The following is a 19,370-nucleotide window of genomic DNA, read 5'->3' on the forward strand; positions in this document are numbered from 1 at the left end:
CAAAAGACAAATATGCAGAACAAACCCTATATTGCCTATATATTATATAATGTTATGAATCTTGATTTCATCGTTTTTCTAGGGTAAATTATTAAAATGATTATTTTTATTTATTTTAATTTTCTTGGTTAATCTATGGTGATTACACTATAGCATATGTATGAAAGACTCTCAATTGTCTGATAATAAATGCTCAAATACCTCTATAGATGACATACTCTAATCCGAAACCTCTAGGGATAACAATCATCCGCATACTACTAAAATTGCATTGCATGATTCATGTTGTTCACTTTTAGTTTCTAATTTCAAAAAGTAATGTTTTGATCATTTATGTTTTCTATTTATAATGTTTTGGTCCTGAGATGTTAAATGTGGTTAGTTTGAAGAAGTGGGACATTATTACAACTATACAAGAGATTATTTTATTTACCTTTAAACTTTAATTAAAATACTAATACGACTACTAAACTTTAGATAAAATATTAATTTCTTCTTTAAATTTTAAATAAGATATTAATTTAACTCTTAAATTTGACCAAAGTCTCCCGTTATTAGTTGTCGGTCATCTCTGAACGTAAATCACCATCGTCCGCCAACATCGATGATCGTTAAACCCCCAAAATTTTCATTTCGTTCCTTTTTACCTTCTTAAATGCAAATATATGTTTATTTCACTAGAAAATGTGTTAGACTTTACAAATTTAATCTAAAATTCTGTAAATTCCTTTAAAAAAATTAAACCATAATAATAATTTTATCATTAATTAATATTCTTTTAAAATAATGATACTATAAATTAAATCTATATCATAAATCTATAATAAAAAATAAAGCTAGCTCTCTTTCTTCCCTCTAAATATTTCTTTGCTTCACTTTTCTCTCCTTCTTTCACTCATCGGACACATTCAGCAAAAACAGAAGACACGTATCATTAAATTAAGGTTGAATTTATACAGTTCCCCGTATATCTTTAAAATTTTCTATATAAGAAAAGTACATATTATCTCATTTATATAAGATAAATGCATATTAATGATAAATTTATTATTATGATTTAATTTTAATTTTTTTAGGTTTTTAGGTTAAATTTATAGAGTTCAAATCATTTTTTAGTGAAACGACCATTAGATTTGCGCTTAGGAGGTTAAAAAGAAGTGAACTAAAAAAATTGAGGTCTAACATTGGTGACGACAATCGATGGCAACTGACGATGAGCAACTGGCGGGTGGTGAGATACTTTAGTTGAATTCAATGGTTAAATTAATATTTTATATAAAATTCAAGGGTCAAATTGAAATTTTTTATCTAAAGTTTAAGATATAAATTAGTATTTTATATAAAGTATGAGGTTCAAATTAAAAATTAACACATTTTATTAGCATGTGATACCATCAAATTAACTCCATTTGACGTATTAGTGATCAATATGTAATATATTGATAATGTAAGTGATCAAAATGTTACCTTTTTAACATTAATGACCAAAAACGAAAATAATAAAATTAAAGTGACCATCTAATTGTTTGTCTTTTTTGTAATAGAAGGGATGATTTTTTTCCATTGTTGATTATTTTGGTCAAAACCCAGTGCCCATAGACATTAAACCAATGGGGGGTTAATCCTGAAATACATATATATATATATATATATATATATATATATATATATATATATATGTATATATGTATATATGTATATATGTATATATGTATATTCATTTATTTATAATTTGCGTGGTTGGTGAAAACGCATATCTTTCATGAGTGAAAATGAAGGGTTTTTATTTTATTTTTAAAAAAAAAATATTGTCACCAAAATCCGATAATGAGTATTGAGTATGCAAAGTCCTTTTGCTTGAACTGGGAGCTACCCTCTTTTCCATTTGACCTTCCTTCCTTTTGTTTCTTATCACTGGCTTTTCAAACCTTCAAGTAATTCATTCATTTGACCACCAAAATGCATCATCACCTTCCTATATAAAGAGATGTAAGGTTTTATATTAAGGATCGGATCTATAAAATGTTAAGGACGCAAATATATCATCAATAAAAAATATCTAAAATATATAAAATTTAAAATTTTTAAGATATTATTATTATTATTTATCCCCTCTCAGTCAATCTATATCCTCATCTGCCAATTTTTTACGTTGGAGATTTAAAAAAATCATAGATTTTAAGATTCGAATATAAATTTATTGGATGTTTTAAAATAATTTTACGTGTTTGATTGTATGAATCAAAATGGTAAATATCGAATTGGATTTAATAAGTTGTTCTAACTATTCAATCATATAAATTGAATAGAAAAAAAATCCAAAAAAAAATAGAGGACCAATAACAGCTAGGGAGAAAAACAAAGTTAAAACGTGCTAATTTTGTAAATATGGTTTTTTTTTATACTTTTTTTATAAATTGTTATTAGTTGTTTGTTAAAAACGATTGGATTAAATATATATATATAATTAATATATTGTAATTATAAAATAACATCTCATCAGAATTTTTTATTAATTGACAATGAATATATCATAAAAATATAACCGCTCGAAATAAGAACATTTAAAAAGAACAATACTTCTTTTTTATTATTGGGATCTACCAATAGGTTCGGATTTAATATATTGAAGGGAGACTTGAGCAGTTTTATTTTGGGGACGAAGATATATGAACAAACTAAATCCGGGGGAGGTAAAGAGATAAGGGGATGTGGTTACATCAACAGCAATTTAAAAAATGTGACGGTTTCTTCCTTGCTTAAATTCATCGTCATCTTCCTTCTGGAAATTCAACCAGCGTTAGGCACCAACCCTCTCCCCAGGCAGCAATCTAACCTTTATAACAAAACCCCATAACCATCTCTCTCTTCGTCTTCTCCAAGTTTCTTCAGCTCAACAAAAGATCTCTCAACACCCCAGTTTCCCGGTTGCTTTTGGAGTTGTAGGAGCCCCTATTCTTATTTCGTCTCAACAATTCTCTTCTTTTTCTTTCATTCATGAATCTAAATTTATTTAGTTTTTGCTTCTTCGAATCTTTTGTCAGGGCTTCCTAGAACTCCAGGTTATATCTACCTGTTTCACAAGGTAACATCTGTTTATGCATGATTCCATTTTTTTTCTTTTTTTGCTGCGTATGAAGATTTATTCAAATGTGTAAACTTCTTGATAGGAACAGGGTTAAGTTTTACCCAGAACAAACTAGTGTTGAAATCAAGTGATTTGTGTTAATATTTACTTTGTTTCGGAAAAGATGGGAGGGATTTCAAGCTTCCAATTGGGAGTTATCGGTGCCCTGTTTCTGTCAGTTGCATCATCTGTCTCCATTGTCATATGCAACAAAGCTTTGATGAGCAATCTTGGCTTCCCTTTTGGTAATTTCATACATCAAAATCTTCTTCTTTTAGTAAATGTTTTTTTAGATATATCCGTATCTGAATTCACTCGAATCGGGATGAAGTTGATTGTGTTAAAAAATATATGCAGCCACAACACTAACAAGCTGGCATCTAATGGTAACATTTTGCACCCTCCATGCGGCGCAACGCTTCAACCTGTTCGAGAATAAACCAATTGACATCAAGACCGTGATGCTCTTTGGCATCCTCAATGGCGTTTCCATTGGACTTCTCAACTTGAGCCTTGGATTCAACTCCATTGGCTTCTACCAGGTGGGACTTGATCTTCACATTTATTACCTTCTTACCCCATAAATTCGAGTCCTCATTCGTTTCGGTACCTCTTTTTGCAGATGACCAAGCTTGCAATCATCCCATTCACTGTACTATTGGAAACCATCTTCCTAAAGAAGCAATTCAGGTTCTTTCTTCTTTTTTCATTTGGTTATGATATTTGAGCACTTTTAAGATTCAAAGCTTAACCACAAATGATGTGTTCTACTTTGTGCAGCCAAAAGATAAAGCTGTCACTCTTCCTTTTACTTGTTGGAGTTGGCATTGCCTCCATCACTGATCTCCAACTCAACTTTGTTGGCACAATCCTCTCTCTTCTTGCCATTGTCACCACATGTGTTAGCCAAATTGTATCCTTTTACATGTACTTCCATTCCTTTCTTTTTACAGTGGTCTAATTATGTTTTTAGTCCCTCTACTGTCCTCAAATTCTGATAATAGTGGACTAAAATAGCAATTTGACCTTTTTATAACCTTAACTTGAAGAACATAGCTGACAAACACCATACAGAAGAGGCTGAATGTATCTTCAACCCAGTTGCTGTACCAATCAGCCCCATTTCAGGCGGCCATTCTTTTTGTCTCAGGTCCTTTGGTCGACCAATTTCTGACCAAACAAAATGTGTTTGCTTTCAAATATTCCCCCATTGTCTCGGTACGGTAACCACACCTCTCTTTTTACACCATATTTCATCTACTATGCTCAAATTATAGGGACTTAATCCCTGAACTTGAATGTATTGGAAGGACCAAAATCATAATTTGACGGTGGATTTTTTACGAGTGATTGTGTTTTGAAACATATTTGCAGGCATTTATCATCCTCTCATGCATAATCTCAGTATCTGTAAACTTTAGCACATTTCTGGTAATTGGGAAAACATCGCCGGTGACATATCAAGTTCTTGGCCACCTCAAGACTTGCTTGGTTCTTGGCTTTGGCTATACGCTGTTGCATGACCCTTTCACCCAGAGGAACATCATCGGGATCTTGATTGCCATTTTTGGGATGGGCTTGTATTCTTATTTTTGCACCCAAGAGAGCAAAAAGAAACAAGCTGATCCATTGGGGTCTAGGTAATGTTACATAAACGGATAAACTACGTATTTTAGTTATTTAATTATCACTTTGGTTTCGTTTTGGTCATGTAATTATTTTTTTCAAAATCATACTTAAAATTATGTTTTTATTCATTTTTAATCATCTATCGTTAAAAAATTAACGATGAAGCTAACAACATGATAAAAAAATTAGGGTTGAAATGTTTCTTTAATTGTTTGTACAGATGAAAGACAAGATGGAACAGCATATATGGGTTTAGAGAAAGAAGGGCAAGAAGGGAAGAATTCAGACAAGGATTCTCATGTTTAAAGGCAAAACAGGAGTGGGTTGTGTTAGAGAGTTCTTTCGAACATTTTGTACCTCAATTCTTTACATAAAACCACTCATTTGATCTTCCATTTTTATCGAATGAATAGCAAACTGTAATATGCTTTCAATGTAATTATCAATAAATGCTAAAAGGAAGCATAATGTTTCTTTCTTTCTTACATTTCCGCTAGCTGTCCATCTATCTAATTTGAGTAGTAATTCTTTTTTACCAGAGTTGGCCAATAATTATTTTCAAATGGTTGATAGTAATTAAAACAGATATTACTTTATAATCATTTTTAATTTGATAAAAAAAATAGGTTCAAAATATTTAAAAATATATATATATATATATATATATATATATATGATAGAATCCGATCTAATCCACGAATATATTTATTCAAAGATATTTATAAAATGTTTAATATTTATTTTTTGTCTCATTATTTTATAAAATTCCTGATTTGACATTTTTATTTTTTATTTTAACTCTTAACTTTTATTTTATGGTAAACTACACTCCTGATCACTTTGTTATGGGCAGATTTTATTTTGACCACCGGCCTTTTATTTTTGTCAATAAGACCATCTAACTATTTAAATGATTTCAATCAAGTCATCTGTCGTTAACATTTAACAGCAATATTGATGTGACTGTTAATAAAATTAGTATAATAACACATTTGATCTTCAATATTTATATATTCTATCAAATATTAACGACATGTGACTTGATTTACATCATTTAAATAGTTAAATGGTGTGATTGACAAAATTGAAAAATCGATTATTAAAATAAAATCTATCCATAGTTGAATAATTATGGGTATAGTTTACCCTTTATTTTATCATCACAGTTAATTTTTAAATTCTTTTCTTTAAAAAAATAATCCAATTAATTTTGATTTAAATATTTGGAAAGTTTAGTGTCATTTGTTTGGTTATTGTTGGTTAATCCTTTATTTTATTTGACAAACAATATTTGATGATCTTCGGACTTTCCTAATAATAGACAAAATAATATAAAATTGAGGTTTCTTACGACTAACAAAAATTTTCTTGTTCATAATCTTTCCTAATTATTGATAACTTATACAAATTCTATAAACGCAGTTATTTAAATTTGAATCCTCTAATAAGAATAATATTTTATTTTGCCGCCGATATCATTTAATGGATTAATAATTATAAATAGTTAAATGACATCAAACAACAACAAGATGAAGGGGTTGCTAAAAGGCCTTGGATACATTCCTCACATGCTTGGTATGGCACTGCAGATTCTTTTATACATTTCCCAAATTTAGATGTATTGGTTTTGTTTGTTTGCTTAATGATGGCAAACATTGCTGCAAAATTTATGTAGCAGAAAATGAAGATTAAAATACCGAAATGCATATTGGTATCCAACAGAGGCAAAGCATGTGGCTCACATACGATTGGATGGCTCATCGGTAAATTCTGCTGTTAAACCCAGCTGGGTAATAATATATAATTATCTTAGTAAATGTTTCTTTTTATTATAATTACAAAAAATAAAATTGTCAATGTAAAAGGGAAACAACACTATTCATATTAATGCAGGTGAGTGCGTTAATATCACCGGCACCTTTGGTCTACACAAAAATTTATATTAAAGATATAAACTTTTAGAAATTATAAAATTTTAATGGGTGTAAAATTAGATAATCAATAAAAGATAAAAAAAATCTTAGGAAATTTAAAAATTAGAGGGGGTGTGACACACCTTTGGCTAAGGGAGAAAAAACCTAAACAATTACTTTTGTTATGTTTTGGAACCCAATCTTTTTTTTCCAAAATCATACTGAAGTTTAGTTTAGATTTCAAATTTGTACCCCACCGCTAAAAAAATAACAAAATTGTTGACATGATATTTTTTTTAAAAATCAATGATAATGTGGCATTACCTTATGGTGACACATCAATATCACGGTTAAGTTTTTAATTGTGAGATACCAAAATGAAATATAAACTAAATGTTAGGTATGATTTTTAAAAAAAAAATATCAAAACATAACAAAAAAATAATTTAGGTACTAAAAGTATGATTTACCCTATTGTATTTAATATAACAAGTTCCTTAGGTAAAAGATTGTATGTTACTTTCTCCCAAATTATCTTACAGATTTGATCCACCTCAAAACCATTTACTTGTTTCCTTTATTTTATAGCTAAGATGATAATATATATTATCATCTTATTTGAAATGTATATTAATTTATTAAGAAAAATGGTATGTGTATATATCACGTCATTTATTATTAATGGTTTAACGGTCTAGTAACCGAAATAAAAGCTTTTGACTCTAATAAAGTTTTTAAATTTCGATAATCAAATAGAAGATATCCTAAATGTTTAATGACTTTTAGTATAGTTTACCTTCAAATTTAAATATACAAATATCAATATAAAATTATTCTTTTATTTTGACTTAAATTTTAAAAGAAAATAAATAATCTTGAATTACTTGACCTAACATATACACAAGTCTACTTAATATATATATATATATATATATATATACCCAAACAAGTATTACTATTTTCTATAATTTAGAAGTTCGAGTACATCTCTCAATTATCTTTTCCTACAATCTATTAATTAGATGGGTGCGTTTTCTGATCATAATCATAGGTAATAATCTTTTGGGTATAGTGTATAAATGATCATTTGATTATATGATATTGTTTTGTTGAGTCCCTCGACTATTAAAAGTTAAAAAATGGTCACTCTACTATTCATTATGTTCTAAAATCGTCTTTTTCTGTTAAAAGATTAACGGTCGTTTGAGTTGACGTGAACATATCGAGTAAGATATGATAAAATCTGATCTCATAAACTCAAGCGACAGTCATATCTCAGTCAATATGTAACGGCCAACTTAGACGACCGTTAATTTTTCAACAGAAAATGACAAGTTTGGAACATAATGAATAGTCAGGTTACCATTTTGTAACTTTTAATATTCAAATGATTCAACAAAACAACTCATTATAATCGGAGATCATTTTGTAATCTTTAATAGTTGGGGGACTCAACAAAATAGTATCATATAGTCGAGGAATCATTTGTATATTTTTCCCTATTTTTTCAGAATCATATATTCACTTTTAATTTGGGATAATTCCTTCTAAGGTAATATTTGATTCCTAACGATAGTTCATTCAACTTGTTTTGTTTTCCATTGACATTTTCTTATCAAAGCGTCTGGTTGTTGAACCACTTTCCGCATGTCTTCTGTTTGAATATAATGACCATATCTTTGCCTTCTTTTCCCAGTTTTTTCATGTGTAACTTTTGTTATTTGTTCTCAATAATGATTAACAAGCATATTAATTCTAAAATAAAATGATTTTTGTATGTTACTTCGAAAAAAATATGGTAATATTGAAATTTAAAGCATAAATAGGTTGTCGGTTTCTTAAGTTCTTCGACTATTAAAAGTCACAAAATGGTCACCCGACTATTTATAAGTTCCAAACTCATCCTTTTTCGTTAAAAAATTGTCAGTCTTCTAAGTTGAACGTTAATATGTTGACTGAGATATGATAAATCTAATCTCAAATTCATTTGAATTGTATAGTCGTTTGAGATTCTGGAATAGATTTCATCATATCTAAGTCAGCAGGTTAACGTCTAACTTAGACGACAATCCATTTTTAATGGAAAAGGACATGTTTGAAAAATATGAATAATCGAGTGACTATTTTGTAACTTTTAATAGTCGGAGACTCAACAAAGTATCTATCTATAGTCGGATGATCATTTTATAACTTTTAATAGTTAAGAGATTCAACAAAATAATATCTTATAGTCGGTGAACAAATTGTGTATTTTATCCGCAAAGAATACATTGTTAAATTTTTCAATATAAAATTATTAATTAATGAACACAAATTTTTTGACCAAATTAAGACGACATAAAAGCTTCAAAGAATGGTCAATTTTCCTTTTATTTCATTTTTCATAAAATAAGATAATTATAGAGTCTTAATTGAGTGGAGCAAATAATAGCGAGATATAATTATATATATTTCTAGTTTGTCACACTCGGAATCAAACAATCCTTTTCCAATATTGATTTATAATATATTTTTAAAATATTTGACATTTTAAAATTATATCGAAACCTTACTGATAATATATTAAACAAATTTCGTAATAAAAATTGAAGGAACTTGTTAGTGTCACAAACGAGAAATCATAAATTTGAATGTTTATTAACATAATTATTTTTCTAGTGTATTAGGTATTGATCCTATTAGAAGGATGTTGACTTTGTTTATTTATTTTGTAACTTTTACTAATATTATAAATGTAATTATATATATAATTATGGATGAAAATAAATTAGATTTGTCGATCCTTGAGACGGTTTATCTTATTTAATTTGGAATGCAGAATCACCATCGATATGAAATGACAATCGTTAATCGATATTTTCTATGGAAGAGAAAGAAGCATCGAGTAGAAGACAAAAGATGTGTTCAATATCTAGAGAAAATAGATTTTTATCTATTCATTATTTTTTCAGGTATAAATATTCTAATTGTAGAACGACTGATATTAGACTTATAATAACAATAATTGTCAAGTCTATCTCTGACGAATTATTATATAGGTTTGTCATAAGTTCAATAATGAGACTATTATAACAATAAGAGTTGATTCAAGTGGCAAACAACTTGATATCACTTAAGTATGTCTTAATTACGAGTATTTGTGTATGCAGAAAATTTTTGTTAGGAGATTTACTCATCACAACCAGATGTGCGACCTAAATTGATCCAGATTAATGAGAACCGGAAGAATAAAAAAATAATGAAATTATTATCTTCTATGGAGTAAAACTATGAGCAAACAATAAATAAAGATATGATTTTCCAATTCATATTTAGGAGACACCTCTAAAAGTATAACAGTAATTAATAAAAAAATTTAAATAATTATAATTATAATTAATTATTATACTTAATATGTAATCAAATTAATAATTAATATATTAAAATAAAATCTGGACATAATTCACGTCATCACGAGATTCAAAATTTCAAAACTTAATTTCCATGAAAATATAAAATTGATTAATAATTAAATGGAAAGGAAAAAAAAGAGCAAGAATATGGAAGTACATGATTGGCTGGATAAGTTCACCCGACTTCTATACTTCAAACGAAAATACTAAAGGGTAACAGAGTAATTTCAAGTGTTAAAGATTCGCCTGTCAATCTTTGTCTTATATGGTATATACTCTCTCCTCCATTTCAGTTTTCGTAAACAAACAGGAAAAAAAGTTATGAAAAGGAGCGAATGAAATCGAAAGCTTTTTCTTTTCTTCTAAAGAAGAAGATTTAGTATTCTCATCACTCCAAAATAAAAGAAAAAAATATTTAAAAGATATTTATTCTCTTGCACTCCGTTAATGGGAATCAAAGGATCGGATCTCATCTAATATCCATTGTAGTTGTTTGATTCTCTGTTTGGCAAAGAATTGTTGAGAAAAAAAGGAAGAAATAAGAGGAAAAATGGCTGGTTCGCAGAGCGGAGAATTGAAAATGGAAGGATGGTTGTATATAATACGTTCCAACCGGATTGGATTACAGTACTCGAGGAAACGTTACTTTGTTCTTGAAGATCATCTTCTTAATTGCTTCAAACTCATGCCCCTTTCAAATCTTCAGGTCATTTATTTCTTTTTTGTTTCCTTTCGGTTCTTTTTTTTTTTGAGAAGTTTATCTTGATATTAACCAATATTAGAAAGAAATAATGGCATTGAATTGATTATATTTTGTATTTGTTTACTTAATAACTATTTTAGTTACTAATTTTGGATTAGTTGAATTTATTTTAATAAATTTATTGCAAAGACGTTTTCTGGTAGAGTATGACTACTTTGATAAGTATAGGAAACTAGACGAAGCTTCTTAAGAATATGTGTTATATTTTTATTTGTTTATTTTTGTTGCTGGTTCTTTGTTCATTATACTATTTTTAGTAGATTTCTTTTCAATCGAGCTGTTTGTGCTGGTACTTTTTTTTGGGTTAGAAATATAACTGTTTATAGATAAACTGAATCTGGAGAAAATGTAATGACTACAATCAGCTTTGTGTAAGGAATATTTTACTTTAGGTATTCATATGTGATATCTTTGTAGTTTGTTCTCCTTAATCTTTTGTTATTACAGAGAATTGAGCTGATTTAATGATAATCATAAGCAAAGCAAATATTAGGTTATTATTATTATTATTACAAAGAGGCCTTAGTCAAGAGATACCAAAGAGGGAAGCAGATATTTAAATCTTGGACATGTTGGATGCCACCATTTAAGGGCAGCTGAATGAACCGACTAAGCAAGCTCTTGGTCACTTGAGCATAATTTATGATGTGGTGATGTCTTTGCTTTAGGGGAAAGTGGCTAAACTTCCTTGAAAGAATAACCAATGATCAAGCTATTTAGGAATCCTTTTCTTGCTGTTGCAATTCTTGTATACCTTTGGGAAAGTATTGTGTATAGGATTTAATGAATGAATGATTATTGATGCTAAGGTAGTATCTAGGCTCACACTCATTTTGATGAAGGATCTTTTGTCTATAGTTTGTAATTTTGCAGCTGCAGGCTGTTTTTTTTACTGGTTTGACAATTTTATTGAGTTAAAGAGTGAAACCTTGATTTTTCTTTCAGGAACCGGGTAGAAGTGCAATAATTGATTCCAGCATTCGAGTTACAGATAATGGGAGGGAGAGCATTCACAGAAAAGTATGTGAATAATTTTTCATTTCCTTCGGTGGTGGTAATTTATTTATTTATATGTCAGTTTAGGCCATTGGACCCTTTGTAATGACAGTTCTTTGTTTGACATTGTAGGTATTCTTTATATTCACCCTTTATAATAGTTCTAATCACATTGATCAACTTAAGGTGAGGCAAATATTTCACAAAAAGATTGTTAGTCATTCTCTATCGTACTTTCACCTTCATGTATGAGATCTGGAATCTAAATTTATAGCTAGGAGCTAGTAGTCCTGAAGAAGCAGCAAAATGGATTCATTCCTTCAAGGAAGCAGCCTTAAAGGTGTTGAATTGCTTCCTCTTGTTATTAGACATCATAAGTTTTGGATATAAGATGGGATGAGACTGAGACTTGATTGTATGTATGCAGGGCGGTCCATACCCTGGAAATGATGCAGCTTGTTCAAAGAGTAGATGGCAGTCCTTCAGGTATAACAGCGAGTGAACTTTCCAGCATTGATATTGAACAAATAATTTTCTTCTGCCTTTTCGATGTCTGTTCATTCATGCTTCTATGTGATTTGGTTTCTTTAGAGAGTTCTTGAAAAAATTGAGCTGGATTTGTTTGGAATATTTTTTAGTGATGAGTGTCAGAGGACATGATGCTCGTTCTTTATGGAGTAGTTTCAAATTTATATCCCATTGATTTATATCAATTTCTTAGAAAGATTCCGTGCATGCAGATTTAGTCCCAGTAATGCAAATCACAACAACTCTGTTGACTGGACTCTTTATTCGTCTACAAAGACGGACAGAGTGACAGCTGATGTTGTAGCACCATCACCTTGGACAATCTTTGGCTGTCAAAACGGTGAGTACTAAAAGATGTTTAGGATTTTTGAGATAGAAATAGCTGTTTGTCTTAGACTGTGAGTGCAATGCAGGTCTTAGACTGTTTAAAGAAGCTAAAGATAGGGATTCTCATGGAAAGGTTAGTAGCTTTTGGTTCACATGTCAATTTTTTTCGTGGAATAGAATTTTGACTTTGTGTTTGCTCCTCTCTCCATCTGCAGTGGGACGACCATCCTGCAATCATGGCTGTGGGAGTCGTAGACGGAACTTCAGAAGCCATTTTCCAGACACTTATGTCTCTTGGACCCTCAAGATCAGAGTAAGCTGCACTTTGTATTTTTCTTGGCTCTTATACCCTTTTACAGGAGTCATGGTTTGATTTCAGCCAGAGGTAGTACTTCAATTCTATGATATTTCAATTGTAGTAAATCTAGTATTGTGATTCATTGGAACATAGTGCATTGCTATTTTTGTTTTCTCAGGGGACAACCTTTTATGTGCCACTAGAGCTTATGATTCATTAAATTGTAATGGAGTGGAAATGTGATTTTAGTTTGATGCATGATAGAAACTGAAACCATGTTTTTTACTTTTTTAATGTGAACTTCCACTCCATCTAGAAACTATTAATACACTAAGTTTAAAAGCTACACAAAAACCATAAGAAAAAATCTACCTTGTGAATGCAATACCATGCATAGATTTGGCAGCTGTATTTGGTGCTCCTTTGCAATTCTTCTATTTGTATTATTATCACTTCTTTGATTCTCTCTTTTGCATCCTAAAGTTGTGCAAAATCACAGTTTTGTTCACCTAGCAGAGTATTTTGCTTTTTCTGAAATGTTTTTTCCCAGTCTTTCTAGAACCAAGAGTAACTTTGCAAATTGTCTTGCAGATGGGACTTCTGTTTCTACAAGGGTAGTGTGGTCGAACATCTTGATGGTCATACTGATATTGTTCACAAGCAGCTATATAGTGATTGGTTGCCCGGGTCAGATCCAAATTTCTGATTTAGACATTATATTTTGCACGGGTTTCTGTTTATATGTTTTCACTCTGTAATTATACTTGCAGGGGAATGAAAAGAAGGGATCTCTTGTTGCGGCGCTATTGGAGAAGAGAAGAAGATGGGACATACGGTAGTAATTACTTTTAGGAAATTCTCAAAACTTCTATTCAGAAGTCAGAACCCAGTTTAATTATAAACTCTCTTCTTTTGGTTGGTCTTATCACAGTTATTCTCTACCACTCGGTGTTTCACAAGAAGTGCCCCCCACAGAAAAGCTATGTCCGTGCCAGCCTTAAAAGTAATGTATGCCTAAAATATATAAACTAAGAGATCTTTCTGAGTTCTCTAAATCTGGAGTTATGCCTTAAATCCTTTGTAAGCATATTTAAGATGCATGAACTGTTTTCAGTTTCATAGTTTTCAGTTTCATATATCATACAAGAGTTTTTTTCTTCTTAGTATCCCTTGTGTGCATGAACACATGCACATTTACTGGTCTTTGTGTGTGTTTGAATGTGGAAACATCCTTTGACTTCTCAGTTTGAATAGTGCTGATAAATGCTTATTCCATTAATTTATTTTGATTTGATCAACTTAATCATTGTCCCATATACTGCACTGCAAAACTTGCGGGATGTGGCATAGGATGCACACTTAATTTTTTTTTAAGAAAAAGGAAGGATATTGATATTTTAAAAAAAATAAAAAATAAAAGTTAATCTACCAGGTTAATGTTTGGCACTTACTTGCAGGTGGTGGATATGTCATAGCTCCAGTCAATGAGGGAAAACACTCAGTTGTTAAGCACATGCTTGCAATTGATTGGAAATTCTGGAAATCTTATCTTCAAATTTCTGCAGCCAGATCTATTACCATTCGGATGCTTGAGAGAGTTGCTGGTAATCATATATCCTGTTATAAATTGCATGATCTATCACCCTAAAATTGAACTGCTGATGTAATCTTATTTATCAGTTCATGTATTGTGTGTACTTGTGTGTATGTGTTACAAATTTGTGTTATCGATTGAGTGATTAACTTTCTAGGAATCTATTTCATGTACTTGCAGCATTAAGAGAGTTATTCAAAGCAAGACAAGGAAACTATCCTTCTGCTGATCTTTCATCTGGAGAGTTGATATGGAATGTTAGATTGCATCAGAGTGAAGAGGACGGCATGGTTGATATGTGTAAACGGATAGAGGCTGGAAAAGCCAAGGAAAACATGAGTGTAGCAATGGAAAGAGCCCCTTCAGAACACTCAAGTCTGGTAGGTCTTAATGATGCTGCCGATGAATTCTTTGATGTTCCAGAACCAACAGATTATGATCAAACAGAAGATGGATGGGCTTCTGACTTTGGTCCTGAGGTATACTCTCAGGTACAACTTACAAGTCAAAGTTGTTATCCTTGACTTTTGCATGCAAATGGATTTTTGGTTAACGTTGCTTAATAATCACTACAGTTTTCCCACTTCTTCTATTTCATTTCTAGAGGCAACATTAGTGTTACCCTTTCATTAAATGAGACCATTAAAAGTTTAGTGTATTGTCTAACTCTGATTTTCTCACTTCTATGCGACTGAAAAACTTTCAGGATATGCGCCAACCAAATTATCAACGGCTGCTGTTTTTGTCAAAAAGATACATGATCTTGCAGGTGGTTCATATTTTGATTTATTCACTTCTAAAGATTTTCTTTTCCGTAGGCAGTTATGGAAAGATAAATTGCTGATTGCATACAATTATTCTATTTTGCAGTCCAGAAGAGGGGATACATGGACTTGCAAGACATCACAAGGGAAGATGGTATATGTTGCTCCTATGGAAACACTCTTTCTAAGGATCCAACTTGTACATTGCCTTGCAGTTGGACAGAAGCAGAACCCTCCACATTTTTAATTCGTGGGAAAAATTACCTAGAAGATCGAACAAAGGTACGAATAATGTTGTTTCAGTCTGGTTTGAGGTCAAAGCTGAAGCGTATAACAAAAGTTCCGCTGGTTTGTTCTATGATGTTCCATTGAATGCCTTACTGCATTCTCTTCCAGTGAAATGGCATGTTGTCTCTAATGATCGCTAATTATTCATTTCCTTCCATGTGTGTTTTAGCTTTTGGCATGGCTTAAATACAATCAGTCGTAAGGTTTTATAGTTGTAGGTATTATATGTTGATCAGCTGCTAGTAGTATGATACTGGATATCTCTATTGAATTCACTGTGGTTTTCCTTTTGCATGGCTCCATTTTTAGTTTTCCCACATAAAATTTCAACTTCCTGTTTAACCTTTACTCTTGTTTTCTGCCAGTTTAAGGCAAAGGGCACATTGATGCAAATGGTCGCTGCAGATTGGTTAAGATCGGACAAGCGAGAAGATGATATAGGAGGGCGTCCCGGGGGAATTGTTCAGGTTTTCCTTTAATATATGTCATTATCCTTTTTCTTAATTGAGATTTTTTGGTTATTTCTCATGAGTCACCTGTAACCTCAAGCTGTACTTGTTGCATTTTGCAATATGTTGTTTGTGAATTGAAAAAAAGAAAATAAATTTGCAAGTGTTTATTTTCAGAAATATGCTGCTCGGGGAGGGCCAGAGTTTTTCTTCATTGTCAACATACAGGTAGTTTGGTCTTTCACTTAATTCTGCCGAATGGTATGCATTTCTATCTTCATTCTTGTAGGTTCTTGAGCATTTAAAATAATCAAATCATTAACGCGACACAGGTGCCAGGTTCAACTACATATAGTCTAGCGCTATATTATATGATGAGTTCTCCTGTGGAAGAATCACCCTTGCTACAGAACTTTGTCAATGGGGATGATGCATATAGAAATTCAAGGTTTAAGCTCATTCCATACATATCAAAGGTTGGTGCATGCAGTATTTTGCAGTTGCAATTGAGAATCTCTGGTTTTTCTTGTAAGGAAGTGAACTCATTAAGGGTTTTATCAATAATAATAATAAAGAGTTTGTGTTTAATTCCAGTTAAGCAGAAGAGGAGGAACATTTATATTCCTACTCGGTGTTTTTAAAGGACTAAGGTCTTTAAACGAAATCACTTACCCTATTTTTTCAGTTGCATCACTTAGATTATGACTTTTTTACTACTTTGAAGATTTGATTTGTAAGAAATCCTTGCATTAGAGGTCTCTGAGCTAAGTCTATCCATGTCATGTGACTTACGAAGAAATGAATAATAGCATGCATTCTTTGCACCGAGGACTAGCTGGTTCTGTGGTGTATACAACTCTATTTCACATGGCATAAGGCAATGTTCTGACTGTTGACCTTTTTTTTTCTCTGGTTAGGGATCATGGATAGTCAAGCAGAGTGTTGGAAAGAAAGCTTGTCTAATTGGCCAAGCTCTGGAAATTAATTACTTCCATGGGAAGAACTACTTGGAGGTATGCTTTTTTGTACTACTCACACCTTCTGTCCCTGTCTATATATTTATATATGTTTATTTAAGCATTTCCTCATTTCGGAAGAATCAACGTGTTTGAATGGAAAAGAAAAAGGTTTAGTGCGGTGCAGTTATATCTGTCTACAGTTTGCATTGTCAATAAAGGAAAAGAAGAGAACCTAATAATTTCATGATAATAACAATTTAAGTTGGATAATGCAAATGAAAAATCTTATAGTTTCTTCTCTCTTCAAGTCTCCCCACTTTCCGGAAGAAATTGGCAATCGAGGTAAGAATATTTCTCTTTCTGGAGCAAGCGGAAGAAGCACGTAAGTTACTAATTTGTGCAAAGCATGTGACATGGCAAACTAAAATTTTGCAATCATCATTTCAGCTTGGGATTGACATTGGGTCATCAACAGTAGCAAGAGGCGTGGTCAATCTTGTGCTTGGCTACCTCAACAATCTGGTTATCGAAATGGCATTTTTGGTACAGGTAAAATCAACACTATGCAAAACAGTGATAGACAAAAAGGAGAAATGCAAGTAAATTTATGTGGCTAGAAGGTCCTTGAGATTTTCATTTAATAAAGATACCCCAACCTCTCATCTTTATATATGATCTGAGAGAGTTTCATTTAATCTCCTTATATGCAGGCCAATACCGAAGATGAGCTCCCGGAATACCTTCTTGGGACATGCCGATTGAATCACCTGGATGCTGCAAAATCTATTCCTGTAAAAGTATGATTAATTCTGAATCAGATGTTTACTCACTAGGCTGGTTTAAGAAAGCTTGGGTTTGATGAAGAATAACAATAAATCATATTAATTACAAAAAGAAGTTTCATTCTTTTATTCAGTCAAATGAGCATAATTTCCTACAGAATCAGAGTATCTGGTGCGGTAGATAGCATGCCATTGAAATGAAACACAAGCTTTTTTGTACAGGTAACTCAGGTTAATTAGTATAATCAAATTTCCCATTCCACTTGCATCCTTTTAAAATTTACCCGAATCACATCAAATTTTTTATACATGTCTAAAATATATCCTCTATATTGATATAGGCGTATAAATTGAACGGATTATGTGGTTTTAGAGTCCAAGTGGGTTAATTTAAGTTGGGTTTTAAAATAGGAGGGGCAAATGGGTGGGGTCCTTAAGCACCACCGAAATGGGGGCACCATTTTGGCACTTTGGAGCCTGCCTAGCCAAAGAAAAAGAAAAAGAAAAATCCAAGTTTCTATTGTTTCACCCCGTCTCCCATTCATTACCCAAGGGGACAGCTTGATACATGCATCTATGGATTAGAATAATCAAACAGTCCAACCCTATTTTACTGCTTTCCAATTACTCCAACCCAACTCGTATTAAATAACTACAGAAATAAAGAATTAAAATACAACATCAAAAACAACGAACATAAACAAGAAAGTACACGAAGGATAAAGCAGGATTCGATGCATATTTTGGCCTAGTCGCACTTAATGTGCAACTCCTGTTTGTAAAGATTTTAGTTGAGTGAGAATTGGAGTTTTTTTACCTAATACATCATGTAAATATGCATTAAAGCATTTGAATTCAACCAATAATCAGTCAGTTTAATGAGATAATGTTTTAGATTTATTATCTTAAATAAGATAAAAAATTAGAATTTTAACATTTATAAATTGAACAAACTAAATTTAAATGGTCACTCTCATAATGAATCTATATAAAATTCGATTCAGAATAATTGATCAATAGATCAAATAACCGTAATTCAAAAAAAAATTGAATTTGGAGAACATTCATTACGCTCAAAAAGGAACAACTGGCACTGCACTAAGGTTGTAACACCTCTGCACTATTATATGATCCATTCTCTTTTTCTTCCCTTCTTTTTTGATCGAAATACACGGGAAGATTTATATTGAATTTAAAATTATTGAAAGAATTATCTATAATAAAATCCAATTCGTTCTTATAAATAAAATGTTGTATATTTTTATCTAATCAATTGATTCATTTCAAAAAAGTCTGTTCCAGTATTACAACATTGAAGTTACATGATGTATTCAGTATTCTCCTTGTTTATCAATCTCCTGGTCACTAACTTCCTATATTGAATTTATTATTTATTTAATATCTTAAATTATAACATATTTCTTCATTAATAATTATATATTTTATTATTGAATTTAATTTTTAATACCTTAAATAGAGATTTGACTGGTTTTCCGAATTCCAAAGTCAATTTTCTTGTTCATTTTGAATTATAATTGCCTAAGGATTAATTTATCATTTA

At 31.1% G+C, this 19,370-nt stretch overlaps 1 protein-coding gene and 1 pseudogene across 2 annotated transcripts; both read left to right on the forward strand.

Moving 5' to 3' along the window:
• LOC120174905 overlaps positions 1-18,074 on the forward strand; it is a 31,042-nt pseudogene extending 12,968 nt beyond the window's left edge.
• Positions 2,668-5,094, forward strand: LOC120174906 (UDP-xylose transporter 1-like). 2 transcript variants are annotated; one of them, XM_039181629.1, is made up of 9 exons: positions 2,668-2,942; positions 3,045-3,085; positions 3,177-3,372; positions 3,485-3,669; positions 3,750-3,817; positions 3,908-4,040; positions 4,184-4,345; positions 4,502-4,765; positions 4,974-5,094. In XM_039181629.1, the coding sequence occupies exons 3-9, from the start codon at positions 3,252-3,254 to the stop codon at positions 5,010-5,012; spliced, it is 972 nt and encodes a 323-aa protein (XP_039037560.1). In that variant the 5' UTR covers positions 2,668-2,942; positions 3,045-3,085; positions 3,177-3,251; the 3' UTR covers positions 5,013-5,094. The 2 variants fall into 2 exon arrangements, with proteins under 2 accessions (XP_039037560.1, XP_039037561.1); XM_039181630.1 differs by having other exon boundaries at positions 2,669-2,942; positions 3,252-3,372.
• Positions 18,075-19,370: the final 1,296 nt, after the last annotated feature.

This window comes from Hibiscus syriacus, unplaced genomic scaffold (assembly GCF_006381635.1).
Source record: "Hibiscus syriacus cultivar Baekdansim isolate YM2019G1 unplaced genomic scaffold, ASM638163v2 tig00112130_pilon, whole genome shotgun sequence".
NCBI classification, from domain to species: domain Eukaryota; kingdom Viridiplantae; phylum Streptophyta; class Magnoliopsida; order Malvales; family Malvaceae; genus Hibiscus; species Hibiscus syriacus.

What these genes read in the sequence shown, in the direction of transcription:
- LOC120174906 (XM_039181629.1), top strand. Translation starts at nt 3,252, where the DNA reads ATGGGAGGGATTTCAAGCTTCCAATTGGGAGTTATCGGTGCCCTGTTT. An exon ending in TTCCTAAAGAAGCAATTCAG is followed by an intron (nt 3,818 to 3,907) that starts GTTCTTTCTTCT and finishes TACTTTGTGCAG; the next exon opens with CCAAAAGATAAAGCTGTCAC. An exon ending in AAGCTGATCCATTGGGGTCT is followed by an intron (nt 4,766 to 4,973) that starts AGGTAATGTTAC and finishes TAATTGTTTGTA; the next exon opens with CAGATGAAAGACAAGATGGA.